This window comes from Cucumis melo, chromosome 5 (assembly GCF_025177605.1).
Source record: "Cucumis melo cultivar AY chromosome 5, USDA_Cmelo_AY_1.0, whole genome shotgun sequence".
In the NCBI taxonomy this organism is placed as follows: domain Eukaryota; kingdom Viridiplantae; phylum Streptophyta; class Magnoliopsida; order Cucurbitales; family Cucurbitaceae; genus Cucumis; species Cucumis melo.
This window is the reverse complement of record NC_066861.1, coordinates 9,038,706-9,059,390: the sequence shown is the minus strand read 5'-3', so window position 1 is coordinate 9,059,390 and position 20,685 is coordinate 9,038,706. Positions and strand designations below refer to the sequence as shown.

The 20,685-nt window shown below is 32.1% G+C and overlaps 2 protein-coding genes across 2 annotated transcripts; one reads left to right on the top strand and one right to left on the bottom strand.

The window, feature by feature from the left end:
- Positions 1-12,835: 12,835 nt before the first annotated feature.
- LOC103496970 (receptor like protein kinase S.2) lies at positions 12,836-15,797 on the top strand. Its single transcript, XM_008459024.3, has one exon. The coding sequence runs from the start codon at positions 13,123-13,125 to the stop codon at positions 15,613-15,615; it is 2,493 nt and encodes an 830-aa protein (XP_008457246.1). The 5' UTR covers positions 12,836-13,122; the 3' UTR covers positions 15,616-15,797.
- A 1,539-nt stretch (positions 15,798-17,336) lies between these two features.
- Positions 17,337-20,685, bottom strand: LOC103497005 (probable pectinesterase 29). The gene is made up of 5 exons (XM_008459054.2): positions 20,459-20,685; positions 19,397-19,556; positions 19,089-19,298; positions 18,209-18,459; positions 17,337-17,527 (listed from the first exon to the last, which is right to left on the bottom strand). Exons 1-5 carry the CDS (start codon positions 20,683-20,685, stop codon positions 17,365-17,367), a joined length of 1,011 nt encoding a protein of 336 aa, XP_008457276.1. The 3' UTR covers positions 17,337-17,364.

The following is a 20,685-nucleotide window of genomic DNA, read 5'->3' as shown; positions in this document are numbered from 1 at the left end:
GAGAGTCATACGTACGCACCCCAAAAGTCCATAGTCTTTCAATTCCTCAATCAATGGTTGGAGATACACATCAATTTCCCTACCAGGAGATTTAGGACCAGGTATGAGCAGTGACATAAAGAAATTTGTCTCTTTCATGCATTTTCATGGTGGGAAATTGTAAGGAAGTAACACAACAGGCCACATACTGTACGAGGTACTCATTTGACCAGATGGGTTAAAAACCCATCTGAAGCCAAACCCAAACACACATTTCGTGGATCAGAAGCAAAATCAGGAAATTCAGAATCAAAGTGCTTCCACCCCTCTGCATCAGCTGGATGTCTCAAGACATCATCTGTTTCAACACGTTTGTCCCTATGCCATCTCATGTCAGCAGACCCTTCCTGCGATACAAACAAGCGTTGTAATCTAGGTACCAAAGGAAAGTGGCGCAATACCTTATGCGGAATTTTTTTCCCTCTATTATGATTAACCTTGTACCTAGCCTCGCCACATGTAGGACAATGTTGCAAATCAGCAAACTCTTTCCAATACAATACACAGTCATACTTGCACGCGTGAATAGTCTCGTATCCCAAGCCCAAGTCACGAAGTTTTCGTGTTGCTTCATAAAATGAACTAAGAATAGTACTATTACACATTGGAAACGCTGCTCTTAAAAGTTCTAACAACATGTCGAACGACTTGTTACTCCAACCATTTAGAACTTTCACATGCATCAACTTAACCAAAAAATTCAACGACGAAAATTCAGAACAACCAGGGTACAACTCATTACGTGCTTCATTCAATAAGTCCTGAAATATATTATTTGTTGTATCTTCATCTATATTTACCCCAACATTCATCGCCATTTCATCTTACAAACGAAATTCCTCTATTTCCTCTTCATGTTCAATAGGGGCTTGTAAATCATTTAGCATACCAAAGATATCACCTTCTTCATTAAATTGTGTACTACTAGTTCCTTCATTAAAAGGATTACTACTAGTTCCTTCCTCAAAGTTTTCTGTACCTCTATAGCTTAATGACTCTCCATGGTACACCCATTCTATGTAGTAGGGGGATATTCCAATAGTCAGCAGATGTCGTTCCACACCCTCTAATGAGCTCCAATTTAAATTCAAACATCTCTTGCATGGACACCTCAATCGTCCGTAAGCATCAACGTGAAATTTGGCAAATTCTAAAAATTGGGTCACTCCATGTCTATACTCAAGGGATAACTTATTTCTAAGTTTCATCCAACCCTTATCCATCGTTTAAGTCCCTAAAACATAAATAGGTTTGATTAGAAACATATGTCTCTCACTCTCTCACATCCATAACTTACTCCCCTGAATTTTCACTATTTTTCAATAACTAAGTTCAAACTATAGATACTACCATAAATGTAGGATAGCCAACACAACCTAATTATTAACAACAAAATACTTCAATCTATCCTACTACCACCCCTTGAAACCAGCAAATTGATCAAAACAAAAAAGGCTACCATAACTGCATGATAGCCATCCCAAACATAAACAAATTCAAAACAAAAAAGTGGATAACCATCTCAAATCAACAATAAAAATATTCAACACAAACAGACTACCATAACTGCAGGATAGCCAAAAAAAATCTTAACACACATATTAAATTCCCAATTCAATTTAATTATTAACTTCCCCCCCCCCCCCCCCCTCCAATTTCAATTTTCAATTCAACTATAAATTCCCCCCCTCCCCCCCCCCCCCCCATTTTAATTTTCAATTTAACTTAAAACCCCTCCCTCCAATTCACTTTTAAATTTAACTATACATCCCCCCCTCCAATTTCAATTTTCAATTCAAATATAAACCCCCCTCCCAATTCAATTTTCAATTTAACAATAAACCCCCTCCCCCAATTCAACCCCCATTCAATTTTCATTTAACTATAAAATCCCCCCTCAATTCAATTTTCTAAAACAAAAATCCTCCATTCAAATTTCAAATTTCAATTTCAATTCAATCACAAATTACACACACTCTATACAAAAATACATTTAACAAACAAAAATCTATTCCAAAAGAAAATCCTAAACTAGCCAATTTTCATAAAAAAAAAAAAACCCTAAACTAATTTTCATAAAAAAAACCCTAAAACATAAACTTAAACTAAATAAAATTTCATATTTCACTTACCTAAAGTGGCAGACGGCGGCGAGGGACAACGGCGAGGGAGGGCGGCGACGGACGGCGGCGGAACAACGGTAACAATCGCGACAACTTCTTCTCCTTTCTTTTTCTCCTCTCGGTTTCGGTTCTGTAATTTACAGAACTGAAACGAATTTAAAGGGGATTTCTCGACGCAGTGACGTGGCGTCGGGAAATCCCTCAAAACGTGTCGGGAAAAGGGGAATTCCCGACGCTCATTAAACAGTTTTCCCGACGTTTCATGCGGCGTCGGGTAAAACCCCTATTCCCAATGCCGCTCCCGACGCACTGTTCACGGCTTCGGGAATAATTCGTTTTTTAAAATTAATTTATCCCTTTCCCGACGTATTCTTGCCGACGCCTTCGGGTGCGTCGGGAAAGATTGTTTTCCTGACGCATCTCCCGACGCGTTGTTGACGGCATCGGAAAAGCCCTTATTCCCGACGTTCTTTATGCCGACGTGCTTTTCGGCGTCGGGAATGCTCCATTTTCTTGTAGTGTAATGTTAATACCCTCCCTCAAACTCAAGGTGGGAGAGTTGAGACCACCTTGAGTTTGTGAAGTAACTGGGTGAAACGAGGAGAATGATGAGCTTTGGTGAAGATATCTGCAGGTTGATCAGTGGTGGAGATGGATTAGAGATGGAGAGTGTTGCTCTGGAGGTGATGGCGAACAAAGTGACAATCATTCTCAATGTGTTTTGTTCGTTCATGGAACACATTATTATGTGCAATCTGAATAGCACTACGATTATCACAATGAAGAATGGTGGGTGATGTCTGTGGTGCCCCCATATCAGTAAGAAACCAACGAAGCCATAGTAATTCTGAAGTGGCATCAACTAGTGCACGATATTCAGACTCTGTGCTGGAACGGAAAACAACAGATTGTTTCTTGCTTCGCCAGGAGATAAGGGCATCACCTAGATAGAAACAATAACCAGTGGTAGACCGTTTGTCTGTAGGATCTTCAGCCCAGTCAACATTAGAGAAGCTGGAGAGAACTAGGGAAGATTGGGAGGAGAACTGTAGACCATGGCCCAAAGTACCTTTAATGGAACGAAGAATGCGAAGGACGGCAGTGAAGTGTATTGTACGAGGAGCAACTATGAACTGACTAACAATGTGAACCACATATGCAATATCAAGACGGATCACAGTTAAGTAAATTAGGCTACCAACCAGTTGTCGATACAAAGTGGGATCATCAAGAGGAACACCATCAAAAGGGGTGAGCGCACATTTGGATCTAGAGGTGTTGAGAACATCGCTGAATCAGTAATACTAGATCGACTAAGGAGGTCAGAAGCATATTTTGCTTGAGATAGATAGTAGCCACTAGGTGATGAGGAGATCTCAAGACCAAGGAAATAGCTGAGATTGCCTAAGTCTTTCATCTCAAAATGCTTACCCAGGTAACATTGCAAATCAGATATGGCTTGAGGGTCATCATCTGTAATGATCATATCATCAACATATAACAGAAGGAGAACAATACCATTAGATGTCTAACGAGTAAATAAGGCAAAATCATGAGAACTAGAGGTGAACCCAAGTTGAGTAATAGTGGAGCTAAATGTTGCAAACCAAGCTCGAGGAGCTTGTTTGAGACCGTAGAGAGCACGACGAAGGAAACATACTTTCTACGGTGGTAGGGTAGTGCCAGGTGGTGGTTTCATGTAGACTTCTTTGGATAGGGTTCCATTTAGAAACGCATGTTTAACATCCATTTGAAGAAGTGGCCATTGTTTTGCAACAGCAATGGCTAAAAAACTACGAACAGACGTCATTCGAGCTACGGGAGCGAATGTTTCTTCATAATCAATGCCATATTCCTGAGAATAATCTTTAGCAACAAGTCGTGCTTTGCAACATTCAATAGAGCCATCAGAGTGTGTTTTTATTTTAAAAATCCACTTACAGCCAATAGGTTTCTTTCCAGGAGGTAAATCAACATAGTCCCAAGTATGAGCTTTCTTTAAGGCTTGAAGTTCATCATTCATTGCTTGCTGCCACAAGTGGTTAGTACTGGCTTCCTTATATGAGGAAGGCTCATCTAAGGACATGATAGTAGAAAAACAATGGTACTCTTTGAGATGAGAAGGAGTTTCTCTTACCCGGATGGATCGTCGAAGATATTTGTGTTGAATGCAGTCATAATTTACTCCATAATTGGAGTAGTGTAATCTTTGTAACGTTAATAATCTGCATGCTGTAATCAAGGACAAAATCCCGAGGAACACGACATATAAATATAATCTCATCCGACACGCTGTAATCAAGAACAAAATCTTGAGAAACTATCAACTTCTAATGCTTAAAAAAGATTGAATCTCACCACCGTAACACGCTGTAATCAAGAACAAAATCTTGAGAAACTATCAACTTCTAATGCTTAAAAAAGATTGAATCTCACCACCGTATCTTTCAGTTGGATAAAAGATAAACTTCAATTAAAGTAAAAATAACTTCAATGAAATATAGCGTCAAATAAACACAACAATTTCGAACTTTGATGTGAACTTAAATTAGTTTTTTTTTAATCATTCTTTTTAGGTTTAAAAGAAACACAAACTTAAAATATTTTGATTTGTTGGTTTTTTCTTTGTGAGAAGTTTATTTGGTTGTGTTTCAACTCATTAATTTGTGAGAAAATTTCTAATTTAGCTAGTTTTGGAAAACACCTCAAACTAATTCAACTCAAAACAAATATTTCTCTCTCTCTCTCTCTACAATTTCAACTTTTTTTTTTACCCTACAACAATATTGTAAATTTAATAATAATAATAAAACATTGATTTTATTAAGAATATCCTAAATTACATTTGAATGTTATGAGATGTCCATAATCTTATTAGATTACAAGTTTATTCGCTAACGTTCCATCAATTTCTACAACTTTCCTTGTCTCCTTCTTTATGTTTGGTTTTGTGTCTCCTTCCTTATATTTGATGTTGTAGTTATTATTCTCACGATTCTATGCATAGAGGTTATAAAGATTATTTGTAACACATAGGTGAATTGCTATTAATTATTTTCTCTATTATATTGTTTATATTGTTCTTATTTCAATTGCTTACGACTTAAAAGGCCTTTTTTAGCCCATTATGTAATTAAGATGGAAGGATATTGAGATAAAGGAATACAAATGTCAAGAAGAAATTAAAATCTGCAAGAGAAAGATCTAAAGAGTTTAATTTTGTAATAAAAATTTCAAACTTATTTGGTGGGAAGAGAGGTAAATTCATACTAAGAATTATTCAAAAGAAAAATGGGTAAACGTACAAAATGTTTATAATTAGAAACATTTGTTGAACAGTTAAACCTAATTTATTTATTTTTATTTTGGTTAATTTTGTCAATGGCTTAATGAAAACAAAAGTCAGCCTACTTTTATATAAATTTAATTAATAATGGTGTAAAAAATGTAAAGAAAAAAACCCATCATATTTTCAAAATAAATTCAAGTGGGTTTTGTTTGTTGAATTATATTTACCCAAACATGATTTAGATGATTAATTAGTGTATATTAGCTCAACAAATCCCTCACTTTTCCCACTTTTTTTTTCAACCAACAACCTGGGAGGTAGGTAAGTGTAAGAATCAAATCTCTGATCTCAACCTTTCATTCATTTGTTTTAATGTTAGAACTATGCTTATTTTCACTTATAAAATATACCTTAAATCTTTCACTCCATTTCAGCTTGATGCTTAATTTCTTCTTTATACATCATCACTTATGTTTTGAAAATTCTCAATATAAGAATTTTCTTCATTAATGTTTTTAAAAATTAAATGGTTAATTGATGGTAAAGTCATACTATTAAATTTTTATTACCATGCTGATATTTTCATGTCTTCATAAGTTTAATATCCGCATGAGAGCGTGTGAATTGATATTTTTATTATATTGTAGTAGAATCCTTGAAACGCAAAAGTAAGCATAAAAATAGTATTGATAAATGATACAAAGGGCATTTTTAAATATAGCATAATAGACCAAAATATTACAAATTTTCAAATTTTATCAATAATAGACGTGATAGATACAGATAAACTTCTATCATTCACCAGTATCCATCAATATCTATCATTGATACAATGTGAAATTTTGCTATATTTGTAAATATTTTGGTAATCTTGTTATTTACTATAATTTTCCTAATATAAATAGTAGACATGTTTACTTATTTGAAAACAATAAAAATATTTTTACTAATTTAAATTTAGTTTTCAAAATTCTTGTTTTTATAATATAATTTCCAGAAATATCCATAAAATCAACATTTTATTAATATTTTCATTGAATTTTTCGTAAAATTAAAACCTCGAGATTTACCAAGACTACCACATTTTAAAATCCAAGTTATTAAAAAGATTATTTTATATCGATAATAATGTTCTAAAATAGGAAAGAGTATATATATATATATATATATATATATATATATATATATATATATATATATATATATATATAGTTTTTCTATTTGGTTTCTAGGGTTCAACCTACAATATTATTGTTATTTTGAATACTAATTTTAGTTTTTTTTTAATAAGTAGTTTAAATTTTTGAAAAATAACATGTAACATCAGATTTTTTTTAACAATGGGAAAGATCCTACTGTATTTGGATAGATCATCAACAAAGAAAACATAGTATTTGTAGCCGTTTATTGATATTTCAAGGGCATATGGCCCCATACATCACTATGAAGTAGTTTTAATGGAAAAGTAGGCTAAGTTTGTGAGTGGGGAAAGAGAGTTTATGCATTTTTTCATACAAGCAGAATTCACAAACACATGATTTTGAACAAGAAGTTAGATTTAAGTGGCGAGTAACAAGATTTAGTGTTTGAAGATGAGGATGACCTAATCTGTTGTTCTATAGAGTGAAGGTATATGAGATGATTGTATTCCAACATAAGCAACGTGTGAATTTTCTGGGATAGGTTTGGTGAAGGTAGTGGATGTGTAGCTTAACGTGATTCGGTAGAGGTCATTAACGCTAGGTCCTTGGAATAAATGATTGTTAGTAGTTTTGTCCTGAATGGTAAATTTGTCAGCATAGAAAACAATGTAACAATTATTGGGTTTGCATAATCGATTAACAAACAAAAGATTATGGGAAATGTTAGGGACATATAAAACATCATTTAAGAGGAATGATGAGATTGAAGAGTAAGGGATTTTGCCACAACCCTTGTGAGATATTGGAATAGATTGCTCACTACCAACTAAGATTTTCTCTTCACCATTATGTTCACTAGACATAGAGAGATTTCCAAAATCTGGGTGAGGTGTGCATTGCATCCAGAATAAGGTGAGTCAAGATGTTGGAAGGAGTGCTTTGATTTGTAACAAATTGAGTGTTTTGTGTGGTGATCATTGCTACAAGTTGATGTGGAGGATGTCTACTTTGGTAAATGAAGTTCGTGTTGATGTAACAGTCAAGAGCAGAGTGTCCAAGATTTATGCAAATTTGAAATTTTATGATTCGATTTCTAAAATGTTCAGAATTGTTGGGATGAGCACAACCTCTTCCTTGATTGGTGAAAATTTTGTTTGATTGACCTCTCCCTGAGTTTCGATCGTTATTATTGTTGTGTCCTCTCCCTCAATGGTTTTGGTGACTGGTTTGTTGATTATTTCCATTTGCTCAAAAATTTGAGTTCTGATTAGCAACCATTACAGCGGCCTGGATTGCAACGTTTGCTCGTTTGGCTTCTTTTCAATTGCAACTTCTTCGGATTTGAGAAGAACATGTAATTTGGAGTAGGAGATTGATGCGGATCTTGTGCGCATCGATGTACGAACGGAGTTATACTCTCTCAGAAGTCCATTTAGGGTGTAGATCTATATATAGATCATCTTCATCAACCTTTGTAGAAACATTAGCAAGCTTGTCTTTGGTTTCTTTGATGTGTTTGACATACGAATCAATTGATTCATCAGGTTTTATCGTATATTTTAACATTTTATAGTTGTTAAAATTAATTTGTAATTCATTTGTCAACGAATCAAAACATAACTAACATGTTATCAATATAATTTGCATCCACATCATCACATAATGGTCTAACAAGCATTCCGTTAACTCAAAGTTAACTCTTTGCACATGAGGGACTAAAGTACTTGTTTTGAAACTTTAGAGAGTGAAAGAGTACGAGAGACAAGGCAAGAAGAGAAGAAAAATGGATTATTCTCCCAAATCTATTACCTTATGCGCAATCGCCTCTCGAAGAAGGTAATATAAGTATAAAACTATCCTATAAATTGAACATGTAGTATATTCATAGAACTCAAATAGAAACTCTACAAAGAAATTGAAAACAAAATAACTACGTATGATATTTCGAGCTTACTCTATATTATATTTTGATCTTATTATAATTGACCAAATTATTTAAATCGGTTAATAATAGAAGACAGGAAAGGATTAAAAGGTTTAGGGGTTGATTAAGAATAAAGAGTAAAATTTAAAACCCAAAACTAAATGATAGCTTAAGTTAAAATTGAAAGATAAAAGTGTTATATTTTTAAAATTAACAAACAATAAAAAATTAAATCATACACCAAAATGCATTAAGTTGTACTAAAAAAAATTAAGATCCAAAATGCATTATTGTTTTAAGTTGAATGTCGTTCTATCGAAAGTGAAATTCTTACTATAAGACATTTATTTTGTTTTTCTTCTTCTTATTAATCTAATGAATAAAAAATTTCCAACCAAAGTTTTATTTATTTATTTATTTAATTAATTAAAAAAAACATATTTTGAGGAGGAAAAGACAAAAATGAATAAAGGTATATTGAAATTCCTCCATCTAACTCTCCCACTAAGAGTAAAGACAAATGTCTCTTTGTATAATTAAAGGAACCAATATATTTTCCATAAAAGAAAAATATATATATATAGACATGAAGAGTAGGTAACCGAACTCCAGCTCTCAACTAACAAAAAGCATTTTTTAACATAAAACATTAAATGCTAATTAAAGTACAGCACCTTAATTTAATTTACACACACACACACACACACACATATCAAATTCTATTTTCGACTTCTTCACCTATATTTTCAGAAAAGAAAAAGGTCTTTTTCAATAATAATAATAATAAATTAAACTATTTACCTATCAAGCAAACAAAAAAAAATCAATAAAAAACAAATGTCCCCAAAAATATAAATATCTTGTTCAAATTCCATTTTTAACTATTCCTAAAAAAAAAAAAATGTATTTAACAAATAGTTATAATAGATATAAATAACAACCGTTTGGTTATACATTACAAATAGTTACCGTCGTCGTACACATTTTTGCAAACATTTGTCAAATTGTTATCATGTTTCTTTTTATATTATAGGAAACAATTTTCAACAAAATTATCTCATATATGCATTTTATGTTAGCTCAAATAATGGTTGTCTTGATTTTGTGTATATTAATGTACTATATAAATACAGTGAATTACATAATAGATAGAAACCAATAAGTTAATAAAAGAAAACTAGCTTCATAAAAGGAAAAAACATTAAAAAAAATGAATAAAACATTTACAAATATGATAAAATATGATCATGTCCTATATAGATACCAACTATTTTAATTCTTAAATCTTTTTTAAAAATAATTTTATTCACGTTTTTGTGTTTTTCACACTAAAACAATAATTGAGAGTCAAATCTCAAAACTATGTTCAAAATAGTTTATAATTAATATCTTAAGAAACGATTTCGAAATAAACTAAAAAATAGAAAAAAGAACAAAGTTAAATGAAGACCTAATTACAATTATGTGGGCTAAGTGTATAAATATATGATAATAATAATAATATTCATTTATGACTAATCAGAACAACGTGACTAATTAGAACAATGTAATAATGATTTTAAAGTTTCTTAAATCCAAATCAATTTTCTTTTTAAGGGTTATATATGTTTCGATTAATTTTTTCATGAATTTGATGAGCCTTCATGTATGAACTCCTTTAGAGCTTTATTCATGTTGGTATAAAGTATACTATAAGATTCTTCTTTTTCTGTGTTTGCACGTAGGGTAAGTTTTTTTATATATATAATTGATCAACCATTCGATTAATCCATATTTTTATAATAATAATAACAATGAGGTCAAAAAGTTGTGTGATATTATTATATGATGGAAGAAATGAATTTTCAAAAACTTTAAAATAATTTTTGCATTGATTATGATAGGATGCTTCAACTGTACCACCTGCACCATTTAATTTAAATACAGGTCAAGGCCATCACTTAAAAATGATCAACTCAATAATAATTAAGTTAACCTATTTGATATACTTCTAACTTAAGTTGGATTAGGAATTCTTACCTCATTTTAATTCTAACCTCACTCACTTTTCATAGCTTCAAAATCGTCCTATCCACTTATCGTTCATTTTATTAATTCAATAATAACTCTTGAAGGGATCGTTTTAATAATATTCTTTTTTATATTATTAATTTTAAATTTAAAGAATATTTTATATTCATATTTATTTATATATTATATTAATTTTTAATTTTAATAGAGTACAGCTAAACATAATCCAATCTTGGAAATGTATAAATTTTGTTCTTTTTTATAAATAAACAAATTTTGTTCACTTAAACATCTATATAGCTTTCCTTTGTAGTGTTGAATCTCAGACAACATTATTTGAAGGATAAAAACAATTGTATTATTGTTATTAATTTTGCTTCAACACTTATTTGTATATTACGCCATGTTTAAATTTCAGATAATTATTCTTTATTCATTTTAATATATTTTTAATATTTTTATATGATATAACTAAATCATATTAAACTATAAAATAAAAAAAAAAAATTAAGAGAATAATATTCTCCAAAATAAGAAATAGTTATGAAACGATTTTTTTTTCATTCTCATAAAAAGAGAAAAATATAAGTAGTTATAAAAAACATATCTATATTTTTAGTTGTAAAACATAAGGAGAAAAAAATCCAAAAATACAAGACAAAAAACAACAGTAAGTTTCATACACGACCAAATAATCATTTTTTTTTTATAATTTGAATAATAGTATGAGACAAAATAATAAAGGAGTAGAAAATTAAAAATAAAATTTTATGAATTTTTTTTGTCTTATGCTTTATCAAAGTTACTATATTGTTAAACAGATATGTATAAATTAAAGTTGTCCACCGTTTGAAATTTCTCCCCCAAATTATTTGAATCCAAAATGAAAATCAATAAAATAATTTGATGTGATATATATATATATATATATATATATATATATATATATATATATATATATATATATATATATATATATATATATATATATATTGAGATGATAATTAATTATAAGTATAATAAAATAAAAGAAAAAAAAAAAGTTAAGGGACTGTGACAGTTATGGGAGGTTTTGGTGACAGTCATCTCTCACGCTAAGAATGGTTCTGATTGAAGCGTGATTGGCGTATTGGCGGATAGTACGTGACAGGCGGGTGAGGTGGTGAGGTTAGCCGTGGTCCAGTCCATGCATTGCTTCCCTTTTTCTCCTCCAAAATTAATTGATTAATTGGTTTTTTAAGTTTCCAAAATTAAAAAAAAAAAAAAAAAAAAGGTTTTTTATATGGAAGGATGGGACTTGTAAATGTGTAATACTACGAAGCTTCCATTTTATTTAAAACTAAGATATACAAATCAAAACTATAATTTTCTTATTTTAAGGATAATAACAATGTGTATATCCATTTTCTTGACCTTCATAATTCCCTTCCACCCTTTTCTTTCCCTCTTTCAATATTATTATTCTTTTTCTTTTCTCATATGGTCTCTTTTTTAAGAATATCATACTACTTACTTAATAACATTTTCTTTTCCTTCTTAAAATGGAAACTTCATGTATTATATATTAATTAATATGATATAGAATACATATTGTTTGGATGGTTCTATTTTTTTCTCAAGTTAACCAAAAATAACACGTTAGTTTCAGTGGCAAATTTAAAAATTTTATAAGTGAAAGCACAACCGCTACACTACAACCATACTTTGTTTAAAATTAAGCATTATTTAATATATATTATAATATAAAACTTCCAAATTAATATTAAAATACAAAAACTAATGATGTGAGGGAGATACGTGTCAGATCTCCACATAATTCGTAGATGTTTCTCCACATAATTCGTAGATGCTTAGTTGTCAACATTAACTTAATTAGCATATAAGTATATACCAAACCCTAATTTGTACTAAAAAAACACTTGAATCTCCATCGAATTTGGATATTCATTAGTGTTCTCCGTAACATTTTCATCTTATTTTTAATTTAGCAATCTTTTAAAAAAACAATTATCAATTATCTTCAACTAAATAGTTTAATTAGAATTTTCAAGTCTTTAAGTTAAACCGATCGGGTTAGGGAATGTAGGTGGAGATAGACAAAAATTGTGTGTCTGCTCTATATCTATATCTATATGTATGTATTTGTTTGTAGTAAGAAAAAGAAAAAGAAAAAGAAAAAAAGAGAAAGAGAGAAAAGAGAGAAAACCTGAATATGATAAAGGTTACATAATTGAAATTGACCATAAAGGAATAGGCTTTTTCTTCGAATAAGCGCGCCACACGTGTGAACCATCCGGAATGTGTAAAGTAAAGGTTCCATACATTTTTATTTCAAAACTTTTTTGGTAAACAAAAAGGAAGAGAAGAATAATATTATGATAATCTTTGACAGACAAGGGTGGGTTCTAATTTGGCTACTAGATGACATTCAATTCAACCATGCAACCTAACATCTTTTGAATTATTATTATTTTTTATTTTCTTCTACTTCTTCTTGAACCAAAATTAATACAAATATGCCAGATTTCAAACCTTTCCCTCAAAACTCCCCTTCATGTCCACACTGCTGCCTCTTCTTCTTCCTCTAATCCAAATATGCAGCTGAACCGTCTCTGTTTACTTCTACCGGCGGATTTCGATGAAGTCCAGCCACTTGATCGTGAAGATCACCTACAAAAACCCAACCAGAATACCAACAAACAACAAAACAAACATCACAATCGAGATTGTTGGTCTCAATTTCAAACCTTTCTACGAGATTGTCTCTTCAAATTCCACAGCCTGAAATGGGTTAATTCTTGTTGCTACGGGGGTAGACCCAGAAAACCGACACCGTTTGATTTTCACGACACTGACGGAGTACAGCTTTCGGAGAAAGTCGGAGGCGACAATCCCAGAATCTTTAGTTTTGCAGAGCTCTATATAGGGACCAAAGGATTCAGTGCAGAGGAAATTCTCGGCAGCGGTGGATTTGGGAAGGTTTACAGAGCATACTTGCCTAGTGATGGAACTGTGGTGGCTGTGAAATGTTTGGCTGAAAAAGGGGAGAAGTTTGAGAAGACCTTTGTGGCGGAGCTGGTGGCGGTGGCTCATCTCCGGCATCGGAATCTTGTTCGGCTTCGTGGTTGGTGTGTTCATGAAGACCAACTGTTTCTTGTTTACGATTATATGCCCAACCGAAGTTTAGATAGAGCACTTTTCCGGCGGATAGAGAATGGCGGGACGGATCTGAGTTGGAAACAGAGGATGAAGATTGTGAGTGGTTTGGCTGCCGCTCTCTTCTATCTTCATGAGCAATTAGAGACTCAAATCATTCATAGAGATGTTAAAACCAGCAACGTGATGCTTGATTCCAATTACAATGCTAGGCTTGGTGATTTTGGGTTGGCAAGGTGGTTGGAACATGAATTGGAATACCAGAACAGGGTGCCGTCGATGGGTCACCACCAGTTCCGGCTCGTGGAAACCACCAAAATTGGCGGCACAATTGGGTATCTCCCACCGGAGAGTTTTCAGAGAAGAAGCATTGCCACTGCAAAATCTGATGTTTTCAGCTTTGGTATTGTGGTTCTCGAGGTGGTCTCTGGTCGGCGGGCGGTGGACCTTACATGTCCTGATGATCAGATTGTGTTGCTTGATTGGATTCGAAAACTCTCGGACGACGGCACGCTGCTGCTCTGCGGTGATAACCGGCTGCCAGATGGGTCTTATAATCTGATTGAAATGGAGCGTTTGATCCATTTGGGTCTCCTCTGTACGCTCCAGAGCCCACAGTACAGACCAAGTATGAAATGGGTTGTGGAAGCTCTTTCAGGTGGTATGATGGGGAATTTGCCGGCTCTTCCATCGTTTCAGTCTCATCCTCAATACATTTCTCTATCTTCCCCTACCGATGGCAACACAACCAGAAGCACTAGCAGTAGCAGAACCACAACAACAAGATCAGATGCAACAACAATTACAGTTAGTTCCTCAGATTTCGTTTCAGCCAATGGAGAAACCATATATATGACTGCTGAGAATGGGAACAATTACACCAACTCTTCTGATAGGTTTCTTGACAGATCAAAAACCATTCAAATGATTGAAACCCCAAGAGTAATATCATTCAAGGAGATCATTTCGGCCACCAATAACTTCTCTGACTCGCAACGGGTGGCAGAGCTCGACTTCGGAACTGCCTACCATGGCTTCCTTGACAGCAGCCACCATGTTCTAGTGAAGCGGCTTGGAATGAAGACTTGCCCTGCTTTGCGGGAAAGATTCTCAAACGAACTCCTTAACTTGGGCCGGCTTCGCCATAGAAATTTAATACAGCTTCGAGGGTGGTGCACAGAGCAAGGAGAGATGCTTGTGGTTTATGATTATTCAGCAGACCGTCTCTTGAGCCACCTGCTTTTCCACCAAGACAATAGAGCCTTGCAATGGTGTCATAGATACAACATTATCAAATCTCTGGCTTCTGCAATTCTTTATCTTCATGAGGAATGGGATGAACAAGTCATCCACAGGAACATCACCTCATCGGCTGTCATTCTTGATCTCGATCTTAACCCAAGGCTGAGTTCTTTTGCCCTTGCAGAGTTCCTAACAAGAAATGAGCACGGAAATCATCATGTAACCATAGATAAAAACAAATCAGTTCGTGGGATTTTCGGGTACATGTCACCAGAGTATTTAGACTCCGGGGATGCGGTAGCGACAGCTGATATATACAGCTTTGGTGTGGTGGTGCTAGAGGTGATCACTGGGCAAATGGCGGTAGATTTTCGACGGCCAGAAGTATTGCTTGTGAGGAAAGTTCATGAATTCCTCGCCCGAAAAAGGCCACTGGAAGAGCTTGCTGATATAAGGATGAATGGAGAATACAACCACAAAGAACTGATGAGACTGTTGAGATTAGGAATCGCCTGTACTCACTCAAACCCAGATTCACGACCAAAAATGAGGCAGATAGTTAAAATATTAGATGGAAATGACGAATGCTTCACTATAGAAGAAAAAATAGAGAGCCTAGAAGGTTGGAAACAGAGAAATGCAACTTCTTTGTCACTGGTTAAGAGGATCCAAGCTCTGGGAATTCAGTGAAAAACCAAAGTGACTCCAACAATTAAGGCACAAGATGAGTATTATCATTTTGACGGTTAAGAGTCCCTCTCTTTTTCTCTAGGCTTCGTTCTTCTTTCTTTTTCCTTTTTGATCTCTATACATAGTTTTTGTTAATATTGTGTAATATATATAACAGAGAAGTATGGTTTTCGGATGTTTCATTCTGGGTAACAAGATAGTAGTCACCTGTATTCTTGTTGCATGCCAACAACCTTAGACCAATAGCATTTTCCAATCTCTAATCTAATCATTTCGGTAAAAACGCAAATAATATCCATAATTGATAGTAAACAATGGCAATTAATACGATGTTCTGCCATATAGGCATTTGATCAAACACGTGGACTGCAAGATCCATAATGTCAGAATTTGTTCCTCATCCACATTGAAGTTCAAATCCGATTATCTAGTTAACTTTCAGAAAGAAAAAAAATTTCAATGGCTAACTTTATCAGAGCATTGAGATATTCATACGTGTTCATATCAAAGCACATGCCGAGAATCAAAATACAAGCGTATTGAGAGAATCCCAGATCAGTCTTGAATAGCGATTGACGGCTGGAAAGAGAGAGAATTAGGAAATCGTACAAAATGGCTGACGTTTTGTTGTAGATGCCATTTCAATTTCAACGTTCAAAATTCAAAAACCAAATCCAGCTGAATTCTTCAAAAAAGTTGCTACCGAACTTGATGAAAAAAGGCGAAATTTGATCAATTGAACAAGAATCGATTTCAGACGTTTGAGGATAAACATTCAAATTCGAAACACCTTGCGTATGCCTTTGTGTTAAGGGAAAAACATAGATTTAGGTCTTTGGCGGCATTTAACATAATCACAACCAATTCAAATATGAATGAAGGAGGAGATTAAAAGTACAAATTTGGGAAGATATAGTTATTAGAATACTTAATGTAAATGTTAAATATGTTATTCTTTTCGTTTTTTGACTTTCAATTAATTTGGTTAATAAATTAGCAAATGACCATACAATTCATTCATTTTATAACAACATTTTAAATATTATTTTTTTAATAAAAAAAAAAAAGAAAAAGAAAAAGAAAACAAAGCACATATGCAATAAATAATTTAATGATTCAATGTTGACAATAAATAAAAATAATTTGACTAATAATTGATTTTGTTGATTTTCTATAAGCCATTACTTTATATTTTAATTATAGTATAATATGAATAGCAATTATGTATGTGTTGTATTGTATTTTTATAAGCCACACTAGTTTGTTAAAAACAAAACAATATTTAATTTAGGATTTGAGAATCATTTCATTGATTAAATGTATATAAGGGATATATTGGTAATTGCATTAGCTAGAATACAAATTACAAAAGGTGTAATTTTCACTTTTCTTTTTGGAACAATTTCATGAATTAATTTAAACTTTTTTTTTTTGTTTAGAAGTAATTAAAAGGTTGAAAACATACCACCTCATATTTATCTTATTATATAATTTTATGTAAACTATTCAAACATTTAGTTGAATATGGTTTTACAAAAAAATTGACTGTTCTATGTTGGATTTAAATTTTCATTATTAGTAATGATTTGCGTAAACTATTCAAACATTTAATTGAATATGATTTAATTAAAAAATGTAAGAAAACATTAACTTTCTAAATTGGGGTTTTAAATTTTCCTGATTAATTATAAATTTAACAGTTAAAAGTAAAATAAAATCAACAACTATTCATAAAGGTGTTAAAAAAATTTATAACCAAGGTTGGTCTTGGATCCAACCTTCAACGTCGATAAAACTCATGCTAGTTAATTGCCGTATGTCTTTCGGACTTAGCTTCTTTTCCCACGAGACACGACGTGATATGTCAGAACCAGGTCCGTAACAATCATTTTCTGCGTAAGTCAATTGGTTCCTGAATTTTGAAAATAAAAAATATTTAGTATAAAAAGAAAAAAACCTAAGCAACTTAGATTCAACGACATCTATTCCTTCTCTTTCTAATAAATATTTCTAAAATTTTTTTTAGTACATGTAAAATATTTATTTATTTTATTTGAAATTTAGAATTTATAAATTGACTAAACCCTAAACTTTTAAAAGATAGATGATAGATATTAGGATAAGCCAAAATTTATTATTGTATGAGTCAACAATAATAATTATATTCATTGTTATAGTAAGGATTAGCCAAAAGAAGAAAAAGAAAAAAGGAAAAAAAACCATGATTGAAATCTGGAATCCTAACTCCAAAAGCCAAGAAAGAAACCAAAAAGGCCCATTTCTTAATAAACCTCTTAAAACCACATTTTCAACCCCCAAAATCCCAATCAATCCTTTTCGTATACGTACCCACCTTAAAATAATGAAACAACATATCATAAAATAGCCTAAAGTATTCAAAAAATAATAGTATTCAAGTATAAATTAAAACATAAATACACCCCCCCCCCCCCATCATGTCACATCTTATTTGAAGTCTATTACAACAAAATGCATTTAAAAGGACAATATTTTTTTGTTTGATAGAAGAAGAAAGTGGAAAGGAGATTTATAAACGAATGAATAATAAAAATAAAGGATGTATGAATCTTACTCATAACCAACAAAATGCCAAGGATCCCAACCATTAGGGTTTATGATGTTGGAGAAGTTAGAGTTGTGAAAGATAACTCTTGAATAAGCCCTCCATGGCCTTCCTAAGTATGCTGACCCACTCCCAAACACATTGCATTCTTTGAATACAAAACCATTTGCATCATTTGGATCTGTTCTTCCTTGTGCTGTTATGAAGCTTGTAGACCCTAATGGAAGCAGTGCTTCTCCAACCACTGATATTGAACATCCCTGATAGTATATATCACCCCCAACATTTTTACATTTATAATAAAACATTAGCTGTGAATCTTACTAATTAAATTATTGAGTATTCATTGGCATAGTCCTTTAGCTTAAATACTTTGTTTTGTTTTGTAAGTCTTCTCTTTTCATTTCGTTATTATGCATATTGAAATATGGAACAATTTAACGACTCTATTTTAAACAAAATATGTGAAGTTAAATCATTTAAGGGGTCTATTATATTGAAAGGTGTAAAATTAGACTAGATATAGAAAGGTTATAACAAAAATGATCAACATCAAAACTATTTTTCGATAATGGAGTCCAACCTAACTTAACAACTTCAATGGTTAATTAAAATGAAAGCAAGACTTGATAAAATCAAGTGAATAGCTACTTATGACCTTGTCTATCAAATCATTTGACTTTGTATTTATAACTGAATAAAGAAAAAATAACCTTTAAATCTCTATAAATTTCAGAAGGTTACAATTATTTTCAATTTAGTATCTATGTTTCAATATTTTACAAATTTAGCCTTGAATTTTTACTAACGTCATTTTAGTATTTTGTCAAATACTAAAATAACTAAGAAGTAGGACTCAAATTTGTAAGGATGAAAAGAAAAAAAAAACCTGAAAAATGGACTGGGCAGCTCCAAAAATAAAGTCGACAGCTCCTTGAATGGTGCAACGATGATAGTAATGTCGTCCTTGATTATCCCACAATGTGTCTTGAACTCCATAGAAACCACATCTATAGAAAGACGACTTGTCGCCTGTGATCATTGCTGCCACTGCTGGAACTCTTGGATTTCCATTTTTCCATGGATAATTATAAGAATTCTAACAACGAACAATTTGGTATCACACATACGATTTGTATAATCAAGTTTTCTTTATCTTTTGAATTTTATATATATATAATTAAAAGTTTTACTCACCACAAAAGAGATGGATTTGACGACAATGTTATCAGCTGAAGAGGTGAAAGTAGGGCTTTGAGCAACAGTGAGATGATCATCCCAAACAACCTTTGTGTTTCTTTTTCTATGTCCTTTCAAAATTATATATGGTTTATCATATGGAATCTTCACCTTCTCTCTGTATACAAAAACAAATAAGGGAAATATAGCAAAATCAACGTCCCATTTTCTAATTATTGTTCAATAATATAATCACTTTTTAAATTCTCAACCGATCACTTTTTGTCTACAAACTTTTTAAATTCAGTAATAATCTCTACATCTTAGAGTATATATAATATAAAATTTAATGTACGTTAATTTCGGAAACTAAAAGTTATTATTTTAGGAAACAATCGAAATGAGATGCAAATATAATCACTGTTCAATTGACTATTTAGTAAGCATTAGATTTTTTACTTTTTATTTTAAAAAATTTCCAAAAACTTGCAAGAGAAAAACAAATTTTAGAAACCAAATAGTTAATTATCATAATTTATATATTTGGAAATTGCACTGGATTTCTTAAAACAGATTTGATTTTCAAACATTTGAATTTGAAATAAACTAAATTACAAAGCCAAAAACACCCTCAGTTTTCAATACTGTAGCTTAGATTTTGAAAATAGTTCCAAAAGTAAGATGATCATATAACAAAACAAAGAAAGGAGCGTATCAGTATTTATAATCTCTGTTTTAAAAAAATTATTCAATAGCCTCAATCTTTTTTACTTAAAAATTGAAACCTAATTGACATATTATAATCTAGTTATTAAAAAATAATTACACTGAAAATCAAATCACTTGCTCTACCAACTTAATTGAAGATGAACCAACCCATCAACTCAAAATAATAATAATAATAACAAACCCCTCAAAATATCAAACTAGTGTTGCCCTAACAAAGACCTAAACCCCAATAACTAAACTCAGACCCTATTTAATATATTTTTTGTCACAATGCGTAGCTATTTCTAACAACTATCGAATTAAGGGGTTCTTTAGGGAAAGAAGAATTCAAAATTATATAATAATAAATACCTGTAAAGACCAGGTCGAATATGGATGGAGACCCAAAATCTATTGTCAGAAGGAACAGAATCAATGGCAGCTTGAATAGTAGAGAAGTTTCCATGGCCATTCTTGTCAACAATTAAAGTCTTCCATGCAAATTTCTTCCTTCCTATCCTTCTATAAGATTCACCTTCATTTCCTCTTACAAATATTATCATCATCAAAACAAAAATCCCACGAATAATAGTCCACAT